Raw genomic sequence first — 20849 nt, 5'->3', positions numbered from 1 at the left:
CTCAGAGCAGGAGCCAACCATCTGCATAGAGGAGCGATGCCCCATGTAACCCCTCACCAGCGCGGGGGTTCCTAGTGGGCTTGCTACTATAATAGTGATTTGTTGCTGACCGTAGTGGTGTGTATACCCAAGGACTAATCTCCGATATAAAGGGTGCCTGCCATCTCTTCCCTTCTTCGTTTTCTGCACCCCCTGCCTCTTCTTCGAACATTTTCTCTCTTTGCTACCCGCTTCTAGCAACAGACCCAACAATGGCTGCGAATCCTGTTAAAGATGGACTCTTCGTCCATAATAATACTACCGCTCCAGCCCACCCCGGCTTGCTGAGCATGTTCTCGCTGAAGGGCAAAACTGCCATCGTTACAGGCGCCGGTGCTGGCATCGGTCTTTCCGTGGCGAGTGGCCTGGCTGAAGCTGGTGCGAATGTGGCCATGTGGTATAGCAGCAATCCCAACTGCATCGAGCGGGCGGCCGAGATCGCCTCCAAGTATGGTGTCCAGGGTCAGTAGCCCTCAAGCTACCTTCCCCACTTACCGTCAGGCACTCTTGACTAATGCTCACTCTAGCCCAGGCGTACAAGGTCGAAATCACCAAGCCTGAAGCCGTGCAGGCGGCCGTTGACCAGGTTGTGAAGGACTTTAACGGCCGACTGGACGTTTTCGTAGCCAATGCCGGTATCCCTTGGACTAAGGGTCCCATGGTTGACGGTCCACTGGATCACTACTCGAGTGTGGTCGATGTCGACCTGAACGGAACTTTCTACTGCGCCAGGGCGGCGGCAACCCACTGGAGGAGGCAAAAGGAGGAGGGCACCGATATCAACGGTAACGCGCTCAACAACTTCACCTATGGCAGCTTTGTGGCCACCGCTTCCATGAGCGGCCACATTGTCAACTTCCCTCAGATGCAGGCGGCATACAATGCCTCCAAAGCGGCCGTCATCCATCTCTGTAAGTGCACTTCTCTTGCAAGCATAGACTCGCATGGTACTAATCTTCTATGCAGGCAAGTCGCTGGCTGTCGAGTGGGTTAAGTTCGCGCGTGCCAACACCGTTTCCCCCGGATATATCGCGACTGAGATCTCGAACTTCATCCCAGATGAAGTCAAGGGCATCTGGAAGGACAAGATTCCCATGGGTCGCGAGGGAGAACCCGAGGAGCTGAAGGGAGCGTATCTGTACCTGGCGTCGGATGCGTCCAGCTACACCACTGGAGCAGACATTGTAGTAGACGGCGGCTACTGCGCCCCATAAGCTTCTGATGATATAGATGGCATTCTTTCTATGATTTGTACATTTCAACCTTGCAGCGCTACATATAAGATGGATATATGTCACGATAGACGAAATGAACGATTGGACTTTTCGCAACCGTACCAGTTCATGGCTCTTATTAGATCCGACCTAGTCAGGGACAAGGCACCAGATTGACCACTGCCATGAAGCCATGCAAAAGCTGTGGCTTGCAGATTGCAGGGCTTTAAACTCTTCGGGATCGGCGGTTTACGTAGTTGGCCGCGATCGCGTGAGGTACCCGGAAATATGTCACAGTAATGTGACTTATTTCCACCCACACACGCGGCACCTCAGCATGTGTCTCTACTAGTATAGTCTGTATCATCCCATAGCGACAACAGGGCCAAGCCATCAGCTCAAGTAGTAGTAGTAGAAGAGGACGAAGAAGATGGCTTCTCCTATACCCTTTCCACCACCCACTTCACTACAGAATCTACCACCCCATTAACCCATTCCCCTTCATCTTCGTTTTCACCGGTTACCGAATAATCATCCTCCTCCATTTCCGCAATATCTGGAAAAGGCGGCTCCATGACCTCCGGGTACACGACGGATGTTTCCGGGTCGAAATATCTTGAGAGAGGGGTTGCGGGGGGATTATTGTTATTAGTGGTGGATTGGGGGTGATGATCACTGCGGCAGGGATGTTTTATTGTTAGCCATATTTCATTTAATCATAATGTCATTGTGCATGGGGATGTATTTGTTATTGCTTGATGTGCCTGGTAAGTTCAGTAGGAGGTGTGATATCTGGGGTGAGTAGTAGAAAAGCTGATGTGGTTGGTCGAGAGACGTGGGGGACGTTGTAGATAGTATACGTACCGGTGAAGATGATCTACTTCGACTTCGTGTTGGTGGATGGGTAGGTGGGTGTAACTAGTAGTACTCGGAGTTTGTTTTCGGAATATCGAACGGATGGCCTTGCGGTGCTGGATGAGGAGGAAGAGGAGGGAGAGAAGGAGACAGGTTGTTGGGAAGAGGGGGATCATAGTATTGCTGTTGTATGTAGATGTTTATTTTGTCTTATGTATGGTACAGGTGTTTAGAAGAAGTGGATTAACTTCCAAGATAGCATGGTTGTACCACTATCTATACAAACACAACAAATGTTTATCAACATCATCCAAGCAGTAATATTCAGTCCACGTCCCTGACAGGATCTGTTCCTTCCTTCACTTTCTCGTCTAATTGTGGTGGGTGTTCTGGTTGGCTTCCTGGGCGTCGCGATCGCCAGCAGTAGATCGGCCACCTCCCCTTCCAGCTCCTCCCGGGACAGACCGGTAGCCATGCGCATAAACACGGACAGCTTCCTGAAACAATGCTGCTCCTCCCGCTCAAAGTCCTGCTACTGTGCCTGGAATTCGTGGTACACCTTCTCCTCAGTATCATGAAGCCAGATAATGACATCCTCCACTGGCTCCTCAAACAGCGTACACAGCTCCGTCTCAATGGCTGACTTCCCCCACGACTCCTCACCCGTCAACGCCCTGCCGATATGCGTGGTTAGGTTAAGGAGTCAGGAGGGTCTCCATATCTCAATAATATCTTCTGCAGTAGCTGGCTATTAGCATAACAGGGCAGGCTAATACAATCCTTGACAGCCCGTTGCAACTCCCTGAATAAGCAGGCAGCCTTGCCCTGGAGACTCTTGTTGTCGATAGTCCAAAAGGTGGTCAAACAGCAGAGCGTTTTCCAGGATAGTACCCGGATCTTGTTGACTGTCAGTGTCTTGTCGCTTGTAATTTCAACCTGCTGTTTGGTAATCTCGCTGGACTCTCCCAGCACCGCCACCGGGCTGGCTGTATTAGGGTCTGTCTTGATCTTCTTGCCGTGCGTGTCTTCTTTCCCAGGGGGGCCTGCCCTTTTGCTAGGTATGATGGTCTTTCTTTTCGTTTCTCATTTTATTCAGGTTGTCCTGCCGTTTTCTGTACGCTCCGAGTGTGCGATGTGGTCTCTCGCAATCCACCCAGCACACGTGTAGATGAGGAGGTGGTCAAGGCAATAGAAAAAGATTATAGAATTTTATGGGTGATCTGTCATAGAGGACTAGAGATGGGAGAAGGATGGGGGGATGGCAGGGAAAAAAATAAATAAACACTCAGCCATCCTTCACTGGTGTGGGTGTTACTACAACACTGGCAGTGAATGACTTGGTTGCTTATTACCTTCATACTATCTTATATACACGGTAGTGGAGCAGTTATCGTGCCAACTAGGTTAATCCTCTTCTTGTTCCTCCTTAGGCCCCTCCGCCCTCCCTCGCGGGGCTTTGAAAGATAGTAAATGAGGTAATTGAGCCGGATTGTTGATCCGAAGTAGTTCGCACGGCTGACGCATCTCTTCAGTCATGTCAGTCATATATCAACCAGAAGCTTTCTCAATTCCACAGACCACTTCAATTCCTAAAGTATCCCCGGTCATCACAAATTTCAAAGAAATAAGAATTATGGCCCTTCCTTCAGAAACCAGGATGTCTTCTCTGAGAGAGGAGTTGATTACTCCACCCAAGGCATCAATCCAAATCCTAGGAACACATATCACGGACAAACAGGTCAGAAACATTGATTTTGATCTCTGGGTTGACTGTACAAAGGTGGCCGGAATCAAATATATCATGGCATCAACCAGTACTGAAAGGATATGCCACTCCTGGGAAGATCCCTACCAGAAACAGGACAACCCTGGAGATATGCTGGAAGGATGGCTGAAGTACTGGCTCGATGACTGTGCAGAAAGGGATCGAACGTGAGCTTGATCGGTTCATCTCCTCAGTTCTCTACTCTATACTAATAAGATGACGTATTCAGCTGGACACTCCATAAATTAGTATCTTTTCCGCAAGCAGATTACGCCGCTATGAAACTCTACATACAGCGCCTGGCACATGAAGCCAGTTATGGGGGCTCGATAGAAGTGATATTACATATCCCCTCTCTTAAGCCAAATGATAATGATCAGGGTTACAAGAATGCCCAAAACGCGCGGATTCAAGTCGAATGGAGATTCGAGTGCCCTTTCATTCCCACTGACCACCACTGGAATAGATTGGTTGTGTACGCGATGGTGGACCGAAAGAAAGGCTGGATGGATCCAAACGCGCCGAGGCCCTTTTATGGGCAGTCTCCACTTCGAAGAGCGCGCGCTATTAACAGTATCTATTATGAGGTACAGAATGCGGATGGCAGCACATCTAGAGAATTATACTGGCCATGGGGCTGTGATGGTTCACCAGCAATAGATTAAATGGTGTTCTAGATAGCTATTAACCAGCAGTGTCTTTTTGTTAACTGCTTGCTACATTGATATAGTATCCTAGGCGGGGGAAGTCGACCTAGAGAGATGGCAGAAGGATGGAAAGCAGTATATCACCATACTAGGAGAATTAGAGGTGTTCTTTCTAGTACAAAGGTCTATTGTGTTTCCTTTCCTTTCCTTCACAGGAGCTTCTGTCTCGGGGTCCGAAGATAATAATATTCTACATTCAACTGGGGAATGAACTGTGCCGTTTAGTAGCTTAGCAAGTAACGATACTATTGTGAGAAGCTGCATAGTGTTATAGCATCATTCATAAGAACCTTTCGCCAACCATTCATGATGGTCGGTTGTAGACTCTGGTGTGCCTCCCCTCATAGTAGAGATGAGCAAAGTAGTGGCAGTTTCCACAGAATCAGGAAAAGTCATGATTAGTGTATACCGGCAATATATTACCGGAATGCTCCAGCCCACATTAATGATCTCCTATATAAAGATCGCGTACACTGCCAGTCTCTCCATATGTTTGTCTACTGCACCGCATTGCACCCACTGTGTATGTATGCAAGACACGTCCACAGCTCCGTCCGATAGGAGGCACGAAGACTGCCTGCCCTTCCCGTCTGCTATGTTGTATTCAGTTTGGTATGGCATGGCGATGACCGAGAGAGAGCGTGTCAATTCCAGTCGGATAATAGCGGTGGAAACCAGACCAACTATCTGTTGCTTTACCACGGACTGTCGTTACATATGGGGACATGATTGTTCAACGCAGAGGTTGATGGCATCTTATGGAGGAATTGCAGCCACGTCCTGTAGTAGGAGAAGGTGGGCTGTAACTCCGCAGTGATAAGGCTACCCTTTCAGAAAATCAGCCGAATGAGCCATAAGCCAAACCATCTGTGTTACCAATTCTAATATCACAGCAACTATCCATTATTAACATCTAGGATAATCGGGTACTTCCTTCAGCTTTTCCTTTAGTTCGTTTTCTTGCGAAGAAATAAGTCAAGAACCACGCCCGGCATGGCAGACATGTACGTTACTCCCAGTTATCAGCCAACAATCTCAAGTAAGCAGCAACAACAACCCTCACCTGACAACCCCCGGCCCGTATCACTTGACTCCCCTTCAAAGTATGAACTCGAACCAGCTGAGTCCATCCCAACTCCCATGATCTTCAACGCTCATGCCTCTGATTTCATCACTCCAATACCAAAGTACAGGATCTAATTCCGTCCATCCTCCAATGACCCCATCACATTCATCCCATCTCCACCATCATGTGCCCGGTTCCGGACACCATATCTCCCATTTACAATATATACAAAGGGAACAACCACCCATTCTTTCATACGTCAGGTATGAGAACAATGGAAAGATGCGGTACTTGCCAATAATGGATTGTCGGAGGTCATTGTATACTTTGTACTATATATTCCTGTTTTCCCCCTGAGGGAACCGCATAGTAAGTTTTAAGATATTTTTTTTGTTCGGGATATTCTTCTTTACTCTCCACTCGATGCCACTACACAGGCTATAGCACCCTTCCCATCCTTGAACTCTCAGAGACTACAAGTTCGAACTCTACGATCCAAATGTACCAATCAACACCATGCCTCATGCTACACATCATCCTCCCCCTCCTGGAGAGGATGAGGCAATGGTACGTTTCTCTGACTCTCATCCCCAACCCTCATCCTTTTGCATCCACATACACCACCAAACCAATCCCTTATAAGCCCTTCCGCAAAGAAGAAAGAAAGAAGAAGTCCATCCAGAACAAGAAACTACCCAAATCCACCCCGCAAAAGAGCCTGAATTTGTCCCTGAGAGTACAAAAACAGAATGCCTCCCTCCAAGAAGCCCTCTCCTGCACCACCTGCGCAATCACCCACATCCCCAAGAAGATCTTCCACCAAGATCGCATAAAAGGCATCTACAATGCCTCCCGCGATCCACCATTCCTGATCCCAGGCCTTACCACCACGACAGAAGACAGAGAAATACCACCCGATGAAATACCGTCCGACCAAACAGATGTCAAAGAAGAAGAAGGGAGACCAACGGTCAACTACACACACCTCCTCACCCCCACCCAAAAACAAGCCTACAACACCCAAATCCAAATCTACCTCAGCCATGACCCCACAGATGACTACCCCTTCGCCAAATACCGAGTGGACTACCACATCCACGTACACTACCTTCTTCGCCGCAGCATGCTAGGACTATGTCGGGATTTGCCCGATGTATACGAGATGAAAGATTGGAAGAAAAGACTGCATGATATAGATAATGGCTTATCACATGTCGTCGCAGCTACAAGTATCGACACTACTCAGCCCCAACTCGCACCGTCACAGAACAACTACTCTCTCAGGAGTAAGAATAACGATGCCAAATACGACCGAGCAGATGGTCTGAACAGGAAACGGTACAACCGACACCAAACTTACCAACAACTACAACTACAACCACAACCACAACAACAACAACAGAAGCAATACACCCCCCGCTCATCCCGCTCATCCCTCTCATCCTCCCTCTCATCAGCCAGAGGCGACTGGGTAGGCGACTCCAATCTCCAAATGCTATATCAACTAGATCTATGGAGAAAAGGCGCAAAGACAAGACAGAAGCGACTCGAGGATTGTAGAATCCGGTGGGCAGCTATATTAGAGGAGAGGAGAAGACAGCGGGCGAAGTTATTACGGAGTCAAAGGAATGTGCACGGGGTTACTAGTAATAGTAGTATGCTTGTGAAAGGGGTCGGTGGTGGCGTTAGTGCGGTCAAGGTGAGGTTGTATTGCTCGACGCAGACAGCAGCAGGTGTTGCTAGTGGTGGTGAATATACTACTGGGCGGAGGTTTTTGAGGGAGGTGGAGTTCGAGGAGATGCCGGCGTTTGGGGATATTGTCAGATGACTAGGGTTAGTGAAATGGATGTATATATTAATGAGCTCTTTTCCCTGTAGTAGGTTTCTTCTTTAGTAGACTATGTGTTTTCAGTCAGGGACGTGGATGGAATGTAGGCAGATAGATGGTGGGTGCACGGCCGTTCATTTTTGGAGCTGGAAGGAGAGATGGAATGTGAGCGAGCAAGCCGGATGCAATAGCGAAGGTGACAGTCATTCAATCCTTGCTTGGCATGTGAGAGTTACAGTACTGTGTTAGGTTTCTACTGCGTTTGCCTGCACCACATGTCGTTCATAGCATGATTCATATCTCATATTCTATCATCAAAATCTACCTGGTATCCAACTCATAGTATGTTTCTACAACGATAACCCAAAACCATGCTTTCCAAGCAACCTATTCCACAGACAAGCAATCATCTGGATCAAAGTATCCACCTGATGACCGCATCCCAAAATGCATCGCTTCAATCGCCTCATGTCCTTCATACTCATCTTCCCCGTCTAGCCTCTCTTCTCCCTCTTCGATCACATCCTGGGCTGTAAGCTGAGCGACCACCTTCTGATTGACGCGGTAGCAAGAGAGAATCTCCGACGTCACTGATCGTGCCGGTAGAGTGCTCGATTTGATCTGGCAGAGGACCTCGCCAAAAGCATGCATGACGAAGCTCTTTCGGGGATACTCGTTATATGTATATGAAGCTAGAACTCGCAGCCATTCGTCTCGACAGTGTTGCCAAACCAAGATCAAAGGATGATCGCCCTCTGGTGGGGGGATGGATCGGGCCTCTTCCGCAGCGTCCAGCGCCTGAGAAGAGAATGAGCCTTGACTTTTTAAGAAGAAGTTTCTCCATTGAACATAGAGTTTCTTGAGCTTTTCGCTCATGCCCTTAGTGGCTGTAAACAATTGCCCGCGTTGGCCTTCTTTCTTGATAATTTCGCGGATTGCACACCACGGCCGGACCAGATCTTCGTCTTTGCTGGAGGGTGCGTCCTCTGGAAATGCCGCCTCGAGCTTGGTCAACATCTTGGCCCGCTCCTGGGTTGCGACCTCGAATCGGAGATAGTCAATGATGTTGGATTTCTTGGGTCTCCGGTCGGAATTCTTATATGCGGGAAGTTCGCGCGCCCTGGGGCTGATCTTCTTGCGATATTGCCGCCATGCTTGCTCTGATAGGTGGACTCCTGCTTTGCGACCATCAACTAGATGGCTGAGAAGGCAGGCGAGTTCCTTCGCCTTGTTCGAGTCGATTGACTCGTCGTAGGCGATCATTTCGTGCTCCACAGTACAGCGACCCAGGTTTGACAGGGTCAGATTGAACGTGAACGAGCTTTGGAGGAATTCATCCATGGATTGGATGTCTTTCATGTCTACAGCATACTTGGTAAGCCCAAAATGCTCTGCTGGGAACTCCGTATCCGGCAAGTCACTGTTGTAGAAGTTCCGAACGATGTTCTGGTCCCAGCAGATCCAAGGAGTATCACCGTCATAGTCACCACCAGAGAGCATATGCGCCAAAGGCGTGTTACCAACAGTGGGAAAGACAATGATATCTCTAAAATGTCGTAGCTCTTGCTTCCAAACTGCCTTCCGGCGTTGGATATCAGAGGGCAGATGAGCGGGAAGACGACCGACGAGGACGTCAATGCCGTCTAGTAGGATATCTTCAAATTGCCCCTTCCCATCGCGCCAGTTGTTGGAAAAGCCAAAATGAACTTCATCCTCCTTCAAGACTCCGTATGGGTCGGCAATGCAGAAGGCGTATGTCGAGAGAGGCACTTCGATGCGAAGTTCGTCCACATGTCGGTCCAAAAGCTCTCGTAAGCACTTCCCTAATCGCTTACGGAGGAAATAGAAGCTCTGGGGACAGAAGCCAGCTTCTGTAAGCCGTAATATAAATTCGGCGTCATTGCTCATCCAATTATCGAAGCGCCAGGCTCGTTGGGACACCGGCCCAGAGCCATCATCGCCCGACGGCCGGATCTTCTGAACAAGGCCCCGGCAGAGCACTGCGCTATCAGACTGGAGAACGTCGGCAAAGTCTTGATAGACTGATTGAATCCCTAGCCGAGTGAGGTCTGCAAGATGCTCTTTGATGTGTCCCCCGTGATCCAAGATGCTCAAGAGCTGGATGTTCAGATTCACTGGATGCAAGGGTTTGGACCATTTGACAACCTCAAAGGTAAGTTTCTCATCGTCTACCAGTCCCCTCCAATCGTGCGGATGCGGCTTGATCTTCAGCTGCGAGTCAGATATTTGTATCCATACATCGTCACCGTCAGCTGAGATGTCTGATTGATGTTTATCGACCATCCATAACCCTTTCGCACCTGCTATTCTACCCTGAAAGGCGCTTGGGGTGTATCCCGTCAGTCCCAATGAATCGCAAATCTGATTGGCCAATCTTCTAGACATCAAAGCACAACCATCATTCATCACAGGCTTGGATACATCTGGTAATGGTAGAATTTGCCGTGGTTGTAGCACTACTGTAGCGTAGGTTTTCGAGAGAGCCAATGAGAATCGTTGAAACAATTTGCAATTAGTCTGCGTGAGGTTCTCTTCACGAGGCATGTGCCAATCAATCAACGCATCTAGTCTCATCGGTGTGCGATTGCTACTGTCTTGATGGGGAGGTGCAATAGGAGGGACAGGTCGGGAAACATGGTCAAAATCGATTCCATCAATTGCGAAGAAATCGATTCGGAACTTTGGTTCTTCTGCCTTGCGTTTCGACTTGACCTCATCTACAAAAAAAGGCCTCCACGCTCTCCCCAAGCATCGATGAACGTTCTGCGTCAGCCATAAACCCAGCGTCTCCCGCAGGAGTGTAGGCTGAGAGGGCAGTCGGAGATGCGATGGAGGCCGCGCCGGAGCTGGCAATGTCAAACTGAGAAACCTATCTGACCCAAACCGGCGGTGAAAGCGACAGGTCCGTTCCGTCTTCAAGGGATTTAGCTTTAACTTCAAGACCCCTTGCTCGGACCACTCCAAGTCCCCTGTGAGAACGACCACTTCTGAGTGCTTGTCAGTCCTGAAGTCGCCAGTAGCGGCATCCCAAGCCTTGCGAGAGGACCTTTCTGGGAGTCGTTTCCCTTCCCGCTGATTATGGCCCTCGATCCAGCGCCAGAAATCGTCAAGTGTCTTGAAAGAGATGCTGGGGCCAACCAACATGCGATCTAAAGATACATCCCACTCTCTAGCCACCCTCTCTAGTTCATATCTATATCGAAGGGAGACGGAATTCGGGTACTGATGATCGAGCGAGAATGGTCCGAATTGTAGAAGGTCTGTCATAATCCGCCCCTCAATCGAATCGCGAGGTTCCTGAGAATTGAAGTACTCTAACCTCTGCAACTCTTCAAAATTGGTTGTTGTTACTGCTGGCTCGTTCAAATAATGCCCCACCACGGAGTCCTCGTACATAGGCTCGGTTTCCAGCATTGACTCGACCACCTCAGTGGTGTTCGATGTAAACGAGGTCTCGTAGGGAGCAGTGGTCGAATTAAGGAAGCTGGAAGACGTATCAGCTATCGTGCTGAAGCTATAATTTGCTCGATCGTTGGAGGTTGGCATTGCATCATTACGCTGGTAACTGTCGGAACTCCTCAGGCGTTCCACAAATTTGGAAGGCTTATCGTCGTCGGTTTTCTTGGGACTTTTGAATATATTCACAGGCACTGTGACGTTCGATGACGGTAAGATAGGAAGTCCGGTCCCATTGGCTTTTCCAAAAGGAAGACCACAGGCATCTTCCTTAGGTAGGGGAGAACGCGTCCTATCTGGATCTCTAACCGGAGAGTTGGGAGCAGTATGAAACTCCTCTTCTACAGAAAGTCTTCTCTTGAGCGAGCTGCCTGGTGGAGCTGGAGGCTCTTCTAGAAGCTCATCGCCCTTCCTTGGTGCTGGAAAGGCGCCATTAAGCAAATATAGCTCGTCATTGATCAATCTCTCGAGATATTGTTGGCGCTCTTCCTTTGAGATAGTACTGCCCCCGTTGCTGATGAAGATATCTCTTGTGGTATTTGCGAATGAGCCTGGTATATGACCCCAGCGACCATCCCCAGTAGGTAATGCCGATGACTGAGAGACGATCCACTCCTCGAACTCGTTGAAGATCCGGTTCAAGTCCACCTTGCGGTTGAAGTATAGCACTCGGATCCGGCCATAAAGACCCCACCCAAGTGACTGATCATTCTTACCGAGAGACGGTGAGAAGTAGCGAGGATTCGGGATGTCCAATCCGAACTGCTCGTTTATCGAATCGATTAACTTATTCAATTCCTGACCAGTTCTGACTGGGGTACGAGGGAAAGTCATTTCGTGGCGTGGATGTACTAGTGACGGTGTTCCTCTCCCCTGCACTGGTAGTTTCTGAACAGTTACGTTGCAAAGCAGCGGTGCGTACTTGTAAGTCTATCCAATGCTCGAATCGTATTTGCCTGTCGTATCCACACAAAATGGGACCATGTAATGATTTTTTGGCTCGACAAGTTAAACAGATCTTGATCTCCGCATCATGCACGTGAAATGCATTGTCCTTCTGGTCAACAGAGAAGAACGCGGCCTGAAGCAGATTAAAATAAGAGACTCAGGGGTCGAGATGAGGAAAAGGGAGGGATGTATGCACAACGGATGGAGACGCAGAAGAGAAAGAGAAAGAGAAAGAGAAAGAGAAAGGAAAGAGAAAGGAAAGAGGGAGCTGTTGTGCCCACACTAACTAACTACTAACAGATCCATGACAGCTCCCCCACCCCAGCAAATCATGGCTGGATGTTTGGCGCCGATACCACGAATCCTTGTATATGCCAGGGAATATTAAGAATCCTATTTACGTTCTACGAGGCTGAGAACCTGACCCTGGTGATCCAAAAAGAGAATTAAGTAAGCTTGCTCGGCTGCAACCGTGATTGTTATGGTGATTCGGGGATGTTTCCAGTTGACCGCTGACACCTTCCGTCTGATTAAGGCTGTATTGTATCTGTTGGTTGCCGTGTAAACGGACCCGGTTTGACAGTTCCCCCTCCTCACCCGATAAAAAGGACAAACAACAGAGAGGAAAGAGAAAAAGAGAAGAGAGATATGTATCGCACTTGGAGACTACCGGCAACGAATGCTCAGTGAATGCAATGGGGTGGTAATTTCGTATTTCTGGTATGTAACAATATGTATGGGGGTTTGCACCATAACCTCTGCCTCCCCAGTTGCTGAGCAAGATTCTGTTTGGACCAGCAGTGACTTCACAAGGTATCAGACCGAAGAGGTCCCGATCGATCTACGCCCGGCTCAATAAAATTGGGACTGGATCAGACACTTCTTGTCCCACAGTATTGCCATCCGCGGAGTGTGGCTCTGGCATGGGTGTCAAAGACCTCATATCAACATCCTGCGGTTGTACATGCTTGCTTTTCGTGCCGACCTTATAGCCAATCACGAGCGTGATATAGAGTGGAATGCCTATGTAGGAGGTGACAAATGCCATGCTGCGATCTATTCCTTTTGGATAATATTCTGGGTCGACAAAGTCGAGCCCACGTATGACGGTGACAAAGACACATGCTACCAGTGCAATCCACGATCCAAACTGCCCAAGGGGCGCTCGGAAGGACAGGACCTCATCAGTGATCTTCTGAGCCTTTCTTGCCCGAATGAAAGAAAAATGAATCACAAGGATTGAGGCCCACGTGAGGATACTGAACATGGAAACCAGGTTGACCGAGTACTCAAAGAGTCTCCTAGAGCCACTTGATATATTCAGGTACGCCAAACATGCCAAAGCAGAGCATGTGCCCAACGAATAGATGGGGATCCCTCGCCTGTTGGTACGGCATAGGAAGAAAGGGGCATTTTTGTCCAAAGCGAGCCCGTGTAGTGTTGTGCTTGCCATTTGAAGAGCCTGGTTTGCAGCGGATAGCACAAATAGCAAGAGACAGGCGTTCAGAATGTGTGGAATAACCAAAGGACCGGCTGACTGAGAAACAGCCACAAAAGCCGATGCCGTCCGATGATGAGGGGCATTCTGGGAAAATGCTAGCATGTGGGTGTCGTGGGGAACAAGCATCCCCAAGAGCGTTATATTGACAATGTTGAAAACCAAGATGCGGTAGAAGGTCACCTTGATCGCCCGACCTGCGGCTTTCCGGGGGTTTTGTGTGCGTAAAATCGTCATTCCCATTAGCTCGCTTCCAAGATATGCGAGCGTAGCGGAAGGGACTGTTCTGCAGATAGCCCGAACAGTGCCCGCCACAGCGCCTCCTGTTCCATTAGCAAAGGCCCCAGGGTCTCTCCAGTAGCGGAAGCCTTTCATATCACGATCTGGCCCTCCTCCAAGTGCAAGGACGATAGATAGGGCCATAAGTCCAGACATCACCAGAACCTTGAAAAACGACAAAATGACTTCGTACTTTCCCAGATATCGACCGCAAATAGAATTGGCGGCTATGATGACCCCTAGAAATGCCGTAGTCCAGAAAACTGAATATTTTGCTTCGTTTTCTTGCCAGTACGCTATCAGCAATTCCCCTGCTGCTAGCTGGTTGGGGATAACGACCATGAACTTGAAAAAGTATCTATCAATATGCGGTTATTGCATGTTGGGTGTAATGTCAATCCCACACAAGGCAGCTTACATCCATCCCAAAGTGAACCCAAGCGCAGGATCACAGAGCCTAGTAGCATGGTCCGTCATGGATGGCTCTGGAGACCACGAAGCCACTTCTCCCAGAGCGCAGAGAACCAAGTAGACGATTACCCCAACACCTGTGTAGGAAATCAAAATCGATGCGGGCTAACTGTATTAATAAGAGCAGGTTGACTTCGAAGGTGAAACACTCACACCTGCCCTATATCGAGTGTCAACAGTGACTCCTGAGGTCGGGGCTTGTTCTCTTACTTGGACAGTGCATTCCCTGCGCAGATCGTCAAGCCCGTGTTGATAGCCCCGCCAATGGCTTGGAAGAAGAAATATCAGTTCGGATTCTAATTACCCTTATTGATGATACTGACCAACCATGGTAATTTGTCGGGGCTTCAAGACACCGTAGGAAGCCGCTGAAAGTCCATCTTGGCTAGGAGGTCGCGTTGAACAAGCGTAATGTTCGGTGGGAGTGACTCTTTCAGATTCCTGTATGCCCTGGTTTTGTTGAGGCATGCTCACTGTGCAAGACGAGCATCGAGCCGAAGATGGGGGTTGATTCGGAGGTTCAAACATCTAAAGCAGTGGGGGAAGCAGAGAGCTTTGCTAAACCGGGGGCGTCAACACGGAAGGAGCATGTTCCGCTGCGACAACAGCCATGTGCTTGCATTTCCCGCACGCACTTGGTCAATTACATGAAAGTGTGACGTGAAACAGATGTGTGGATCACGTCTAGGTTGGATTGAAATCGCAAGGGTATAAGTAGAAGTATGTTCTGGCTTAGGAAAATAACGTCCAATCAAGGTCGAAAGCCCCTCGGATACATTGGTAAATCAAGAAAATGAGTGGTGAGCCTTACCCACTCAGACAACAATAAGCCATCATAGATACAAAAACGCCGGTCTAGAGCCCCCAGGGAATAGAAAGGAACGGAAAATATGCCGTTCGTGTAAACAAAATAAGGCAAAGAAGAGAATTGAAGCCATCATCGCATAGCGTAGCTTCGACAGAATGGTGTCATATACACATCGCGCCGGGTCCCAGGAGGCAACGTCTAGCGTCGCCTCAAAATCCTTTTGCTTGCAAGTAATATGCATGTCTATATTACCTCGACATGTAGAGGGAGTCGGTAGATTCCGTTCTCGGGAATATCCGGGTGTAAAGCGAATCGCTCGATTCGGTCCGCGGGAACATTCGTTGGTGAGCCTTGGAGATTACCCGGTCGGTGTAGACACCCTTGGCTGTGCCCCGGACTACAGTCTCCAGGTATTCCCTGAAGTCATGAGGAGCGAAGTCGGGATACAGGTCCTTGGAGGTCAAGTAGCCCAGATATTTGGCGTATTCAGGGTTGTTGTCACCACGGACACCCCATGACAGTTGGTTTTCGGCCAGGTATCGGGGAATGAACTTGACAGGGTCGAAAGGATAAGTCTCACTGGACTGCCGAGCTGCAAGCACTCTAGTGTAGATGGTCTCTTCAGGGATCTGTGACAGATGACATCAGTTTACATCCAACGATCGCAGCAAGTCACTATACTTACATAATTCCTCTGGATCTTCTCCTCACTGATCTCCTCCAGAAGATCATAGATCTGGTTCTGCGTCAAAACCGTGTTATAGGCGAACACCATCTTGTTGAGCGTCCGGTCATCAACGATGATTTTGGCGACGTAGCGACCGATGTCTCTCAGGTCCGTCAGGGCAAGAGGCGTGTTGCCATCACCGACGATTTCGTTGTTCGCCGTAGTCATGGCATAGTCGGTTCTACCGGACCCGAGGCGGGGGTAAGAAAGCTGGTACCACCAACCGATGTCGATAATGGTGTATGGGAGTCGAAGCTGTTTGATGTGGTTGTACACAGTCTCTTTCTGAAGGAGAAGTCAGCTGATGATCTACACAAGGTATGGCGTGCGGTGGCGGCGGCGGCGACTCACCTCGTCTCTCAACCACATGATCCCACCCGGTGGTGCCACAGTAATGAAGCCACATGGGATGAATCGCTGAACACCAGCGCTCTTTGCGGCCTTAGCCAGAGGGATCTGATCCTGCTGTTCCGCAGGCCCAACACAGCTGATAACAACATCGATTCCAGTCAAGACGTCGGCGAGGGACTCCTCGGGGCCCTTGAGATCGCCTTTGCGAATCTGTACGCCTCGCTCTTGCAGGGCTGTGATGGCGGGCTTTTGAACCGATCGGGGACGTACGAGGGCATGAACCTCCTATAATAACGAAAAGCGGTGCAAAGGTTAGACTCAAGCTCAGAGAGAAGAGCAAGTACCAGGAGCGCAAAGAGGATCTTACAAAGCCGGGATTTTCGAGCAGTCCGTTCGCAATGGAGCCGCCCGTTTCGCCCGCAGCTCCGACCAGCAGAACTCTAGTTCGCGACATGATGGTTGCAGAAAGTGGCAATGATTCGTAGGAGGGATACTGTTTGTTCGAGATAATGCAAGTCTGTTGGTTGGAAAGGTTGGAGAGGGGGGTGGGAAGGGATTTATCAAAAAAGGCGAAAGAATTCAGGTTTTGTCTCCCTGCCGTTTCCCAAGTATGTATTTTTGACGTTAACGTTTCCAGGCCAAATGGAGGGTCATTCGGCGTTATAAAGGCCAGCGTCCCACTGGAGGATGGTCACTACCCACTTTTTTTTCTTATCCAGAAGTGGCCAGGGGTGGGTCGATTGTGGATGTTAAGCTCCCTAAGATACGTGCCCCCCTTAAAGGTGCGTGAAATCGGCTGGAGAAGGAAGGGCGGCTGTCCTCCGTTTCATGGGCAGACTGTCCTTCCCGGGGGACCCCATCATGCGTCATCGTATCCTGAATGCTACGATCGGTACGAGAGCTCACAGCACTGATGGTGTCTTCTAGACCACACAATGGTGGGCTTTGTCTACCATGAAAAGATTCTTTACGTAGTCGAAGGAAACCGAATAATTACATCCTCAGTTTGCCTTTTTCGTCCTCGCGACCTGCAGACCTGCACACTAACGTGTATTTGCTAGTACTAGTCGGAACATCGGCCCCCAGGAGGCGTTACTCTCTGCTGCGGCCCGGTGGCTCGGGAGTCAAACACCAAAAGGGAAATTACGTCACTTGCCATTCCCCTGCCCGGGAAGCCGTAAGGCAAGTGACGATACTGGGGTTTCATGACCACTTCTACTGCTGCTTGTTGGTGTCTCAGACCACTTCGAACAAGCACCACCATTTATTCATCTTCCTATGATTCAGTGCTACCATCATCGTACCATGGCAGTGGATATCGAGTGTAGACAGCCGTCCCCCTCCCTGCGTTCTGAAGTCATTTCTCACCCAGCGTGATCCCTTAACTGGAAGCCACAGTATACTCAGGAGTCTGTGCCCTTCATTGATTGACCTTTCATTATGTCTTATTTTTCGTTTTTGCTCCCGTTTCTTTTTCTTTTTACCTGCCCAAAATGCGGGGAATGGAGGGTCATTTCCCCTCACAATTCCAGCATTAATCAGGTTGCATATTAGTTACAATATGCGTTTACTGCTTTACATAACCAACCCCCCCCACGTCAGTGATCTTCGGATCTGCGTGGCGGCTTCATATTCATGACCTTTTGCAACTCTGGGAGCATGACGACATGTGGCATCCTTCCTCTAGAGCGATCATTGCCATTGGCGGAATGAGCGTCTTGTCCCATGGTTACACGCAGTGGTCCGCCAGGTAAAGAACTACAGTACCGCCCAGTGCGTTGGAATCGGTGGAGGCTAGAAAACGGGACTTGCAACTTTTGAACAGTCTTGAACCTTTGCTCCCATGCCCGGGTGGTAGAGAGGGAAGGCAACAGCCGTTTCATGCCACTAACCAGATCTCTGACTTCCCCGCCGCAATCTGTGAACTTGCTTCTGGCGGATGACCTGCTGTAGATTGTCATCTGGAAAGATCCGATGCGCGTCCATCTTTTCACCCACCTATTTTCAAATACAACACATTCGTAGATACTTGGCTCATGTTTGCGGTATCCTGAATTGGAGTCGCCTTGCTGCAAGCCATGCCGTCTCGCAGAATCTGGCCGCCCGGGCAAGGCTGCGGCATCCACTCATCTATCGTCTACTTGGACTTGTTAAATGCATAAGTCGTTGGCTACGCTCATTCCCTGGTCATATTGCCAGGAAAATCCGGGGTCTTGAGACGTACGTAGATAAGCGTTCCCTTGCCGTGCCTGGCATCGGATCGGATAGCCACTCAGATTTAGAGTTGTGAACACCGGCTTTGAATTCCTACTAAGTTTATCGACAGCTAGCTAACAAGGCCAATGATCTCTTTAAAACTAGCGGCTTGCATCTCGAAACAAGACACACCAAGTTGACTGTCAATTGGTACTACGGGAGGTCTTTTGACAATACGGAGTACACTCGCTGGATTGGAACGGCGTCCCACTTGCAAATGAAACCCAAAGTCAGAGCCATTGATCTTCACAGCCCTTCATATCGAGTATTATTTAAACGAAAGGCAGGTTCCCCGAATTGAAGGTGCAAGCAGTACCCTTTGGGATACGCTAGAAACCGCAGCCTGGTGGTCTAGTAGGCTGCCCATGCCTGCCTAGCAGTCGCACTACTGCAGTCATTCAACGACAATGAGCCAATGAATTAGTACGAGGCGAAGTGGATCAACCACTAGAGAACAAACCGCGCTGGACTAGCCGCGATCAAGCACGGCGAAGGATCGTGACTATTTATTGCCGAGCGATTTCTGGGGGAATTCCAGGCGGTTGTCGGGGCATGTGAGAATTTCAGACCACCCTCGTCTTTGGCTCGATCTGCAGGTCCGTCACGGCCCTTTCCGCCAATTGTAACCAGTGGCTGTCCGCACACCCGCAGCAGGCTAAGAAAGATGGTGTTATTCGACGCTAGGAAGTCGGTGTGGGAGACAGGGAGAGAGGGTGAGGGTGTGTGTGTCCAGGGCCTCCTCTCCGGGACATCTCTCTTCGGGTATTGGAGGACGCGGGCAGGAGAGCTCCGAAGGCATGCAGCTAAACGGGAAACGGGTTAGCAAATAAACCCCCACTTCTTTGATGGTGGTCCAGTCTGAGCCTGCCAGCCTGGTGTTCCGATAGCGTCCTTTTTCTCCAAACGGTGGGGTATGCAAATTGCGGGCAGAAGGCTGAAAGGAGGGTGTGTGGGTGTGTTGTGGGAACTGGAAATGTGGATGAAAAGCATTTCAATGTAACCATGATGTCTCGCTCTGGCTTACGCTTTTGTGCTTTTCACTTCTGCCGATGGTTGGGGGCGGAAGGTTGGCCTGTCCCAAAGCAGCCACATACCTTTGAGGTCAATTACTGACCTAACCCTGCATTATAATTTTGTTATTGGTCCCCGTGCAGTAGGATCAAATAACCGGTCAGATCCAACGGGCGCGAAATGGTGCCATGACTGTTGGACCTCCTCTACACAAAGAGTACAAAAAGTTTAACGACCACCATTGTCATGATTCATCGGCAAAGATCTTGACCATCATACTTAGTGACACTATCCTTCAGATACGGTAGACCGGGTGTGACCACCTGATGACCTAGTGGGGAGATTGATCATTCATCAATCAGTCAATTCCTGCCAGGCGCATGTGATTGGAGATGGAGTGTCTGTTCTCTTCATTCCAGAGCTCCCAACGCAGCCATTCCACGCTCTTCAATTCGAGTGATGTTGACAATTCCCTGTCTATACTAATTTCTTTAGCTCGATAGACCAGCGAATGACATATCATGCCAACTCTCATCTGCAGGTGGACTAAAACCTCGTCAGCGATGAAACCGCCGTCTGCTTGTATGGTCGCTTGGCAATCGTTCGTTCGTCTTTCCTACTAACTCGATAACAAAAGCCACGCAGATTGGTGGCAACCCCGACCGAGCTGCTCTCGGACAATTACCCGGTACCGCACACCACTCCCTCAGCCACTCTTGGGAGGGATTTTGAGCTCAGATACACATTCCTTGTCACGAGGGACATTGCTCAGTATCCCGGTCTATATTGCCGTGGTCTGGAGGAATTTGAGCCAACGACGCAGCCGTGAGACATTGATCTGCCTTTATCCGGATACTCGAACATTGACCAACGACGAAGGACATCAGATGCCTTCATCGCTTCTATTGCGACTCCTTGGCGGCCATCTGAACAGCGCTTAGATAGGTCTGCCCTGGGCTTCACTTGAAACGCAATCTACATACAGTAACAACTTATACTACCGTGCACCTCATAATTGCTGGAGGCGCACATCAGCTACACTTAGCTCGAATCGAGTCTGCTGATCTTCCTCTATTTGCGAGGTCTTACATGCGGTCACTAAAATTGAGCTTCTGTCGGGGATCTGCATGCGTGAAGTTCCATGTGTTAACTATACTGATGTGCAAGCTTATTGAATTTGAATAAACCCAGTTATTATATCAGGCTATGCCTACATTATAATTCTTAAGCTATCTATACATGTCTTCAGATAGAGACAAAATTCCCATAGCTAACATCAGAGAAGTTAAACACAATAACGACCTGTTACAGAATAACTAGACTAGGCTCGAGTCAGTTGACGAGCAATAGCGGGATGAATGATCAATTGCCAGCCACCCTCCGGTGCTCCCAGCACCTCGACGCAGTTATCGTCACCCCACGGCCGATTATTCGCTGGTCTGAATAGTACCTCAACTTTCTTTGCAGAGTCCTGTCCTTGGGCCCTGTCGGGGTTGATCCAAGCGACAACGTATAGCCTACTGCGATGATCTTTTCGCATATCTCAGTG

The 20849-nt window shown here is 49.3% G+C and overlaps 9 protein-coding genes across 9 annotated transcripts; 4 read left to right on the top strand and 5 right to left on the bottom strand.

The window, feature by feature from the left end:
• Positions 1–251: 251 nt before the first annotated feature.
• On the top strand, positions 252–1253 carry ASPBRDRAFT_123689 (putative carbonyl reductase; the record flags this gene model as incomplete). Its single annotated transcript, XM_067617625.1, has 3 exons — positions 252–501; positions 567–950; positions 1006–1253. The coding sequence occupies 3 exons, from the start codon at positions 252–254 to the stop codon at positions 1251–1253; spliced, it is 882 nt and encodes a 293-aa protein (XP_067479705.1).
• A 440-nt stretch (positions 1254–1693) lies between these two features.
• ASPBRDRAFT_54295 (uncharacterized protein) lies at positions 1694–2284 on the bottom strand (the record flags this gene model as incomplete). Its single annotated transcript, XM_067627207.1, has 2 exons — positions 1694–1928; positions 2118–2284. 2 exons carry the CDS (start codon positions 2282–2284, stop codon positions 1694–1696), a joined length of 402 nt encoding a protein of 133 aa, XP_067479704.1.
• Positions 2285–3765: 1481 nt separating this feature from the next.
• Positions 3766–4538, top strand: ASPBRDRAFT_29420 (uncharacterized protein; the record flags this gene model as incomplete). The annotated part of the gene is made up of 2 exons (XM_067622655.1): positions 3766–4040; positions 4103–4538. The coding sequence occupies 2 exons, from the start codon at positions 3766–3768 to the stop codon at positions 4536–4538; spliced, it is 711 nt and encodes a 236-aa protein (XP_067479703.1).
• Positions 4539–5552: 1014 nt separating this feature from the next.
• On the top strand, positions 5553–6088 carry ASPBRDRAFT_540032 (uncharacterized protein). The gene is made up of 2 exons (XM_067627154.1): positions 5553–5683; positions 5774–6088. The coding sequence occupies exon 2, from the start codon at positions 5797–5799 to the stop codon at positions 6001–6003; it is 207 nt and encodes a 68-aa protein (XP_067479702.1). The 5' UTR covers positions 5553–5683; positions 5774–5796; the 3' UTR covers positions 6004–6088.
• Positions 5884–7742, top strand: ASPBRDRAFT_42147 (uncharacterized protein). Its single transcript, XM_067624744.1, has 2 exons — positions 5884–6213; positions 6395–7742. The coding sequence occupies exons 1-2, from the start codon at positions 6163–6165 to the stop codon at positions 7472–7474; spliced, it is 1131 nt and encodes a 376-aa protein (XP_067479701.1). The 5' UTR covers positions 5884–6162; the 3' UTR covers positions 7475–7742.
• Positions 7743–7750: 8 nt separating this feature from the next.
• On the bottom strand, positions 7751–12266 carry ASPBRDRAFT_42146 (RNA dependent RNA polymerase). The gene has a single exon (XM_067624743.1). It carries the CDS (start codon positions 11783–11785, stop codon positions 7862–7864), a length of 3924 nt encoding a protein of 1307 aa, XP_067479700.1. The 5' UTR covers positions 11786–12266; the 3' UTR covers positions 7751–7861.
• A 474-nt stretch (positions 12267–12740) lies between these two features.
• Positions 12741–14615, bottom strand: ASPBRDRAFT_195157 (putative amino acid permease; the record flags this gene model as incomplete). The annotated part of the gene is made up of 5 exons (XM_067620837.1): positions 12741–14034; positions 14095–14252; positions 14301–14307; positions 14358–14415; positions 14471–14615. 5 exons carry the CDS (start codon positions 14613–14615, stop codon positions 12741–12743), a joined length of 1662 nt encoding a protein of 553 aa, XP_067479699.1.
• A 588-nt stretch (positions 14616–15203) lies between these two features.
• Positions 15204–16487, bottom strand: ASPBRDRAFT_54290 (aromatic alcohol reductase; the record flags this gene model as incomplete). Its single annotated transcript, XM_067627206.1, has 4 exons — positions 15204–15584; positions 15641–15967; positions 16034–16318; positions 16401–16487. The coding sequence occupies 4 exons, from the start codon at positions 16485–16487 to the stop codon at positions 15204–15206; spliced, it is 1080 nt and encodes a 359-aa protein (XP_067479698.1).
• A 3223-nt stretch (positions 16488–19710) lies between these two features.
• Positions 19711–20230, bottom strand: ASPBRDRAFT_124108 (uncharacterized protein; the record flags this gene model as incomplete). The annotated part of the gene is made up of 4 exons (XM_067617665.1): positions 19711–19782; positions 19830–19911; positions 19986–20048; positions 20133–20230. Coding segments are annotated over 4 exons (315 nt in total), but the record flags the coding sequence as incomplete, so codon positions are not given.
• Positions 20231–20849: the final 619 nt, after the last annotated feature.

Source organism: Aspergillus brasiliensis, assembly GCF_001889945.1.
Source record: "Aspergillus brasiliensis CBS 101740 unplaced genomic scaffold ASPBRscaffold_5, whole genome shotgun sequence".
Lineage (NCBI taxonomy): Eukaryota > Fungi > Ascomycota > Eurotiomycetes > Eurotiales > Aspergillaceae > Aspergillus > Aspergillus brasiliensis.
The sequence above is the reverse complement of the archived record's forward strand: the minus strand, read 5'-3'. Positions and strand labels throughout refer to the sequence as shown.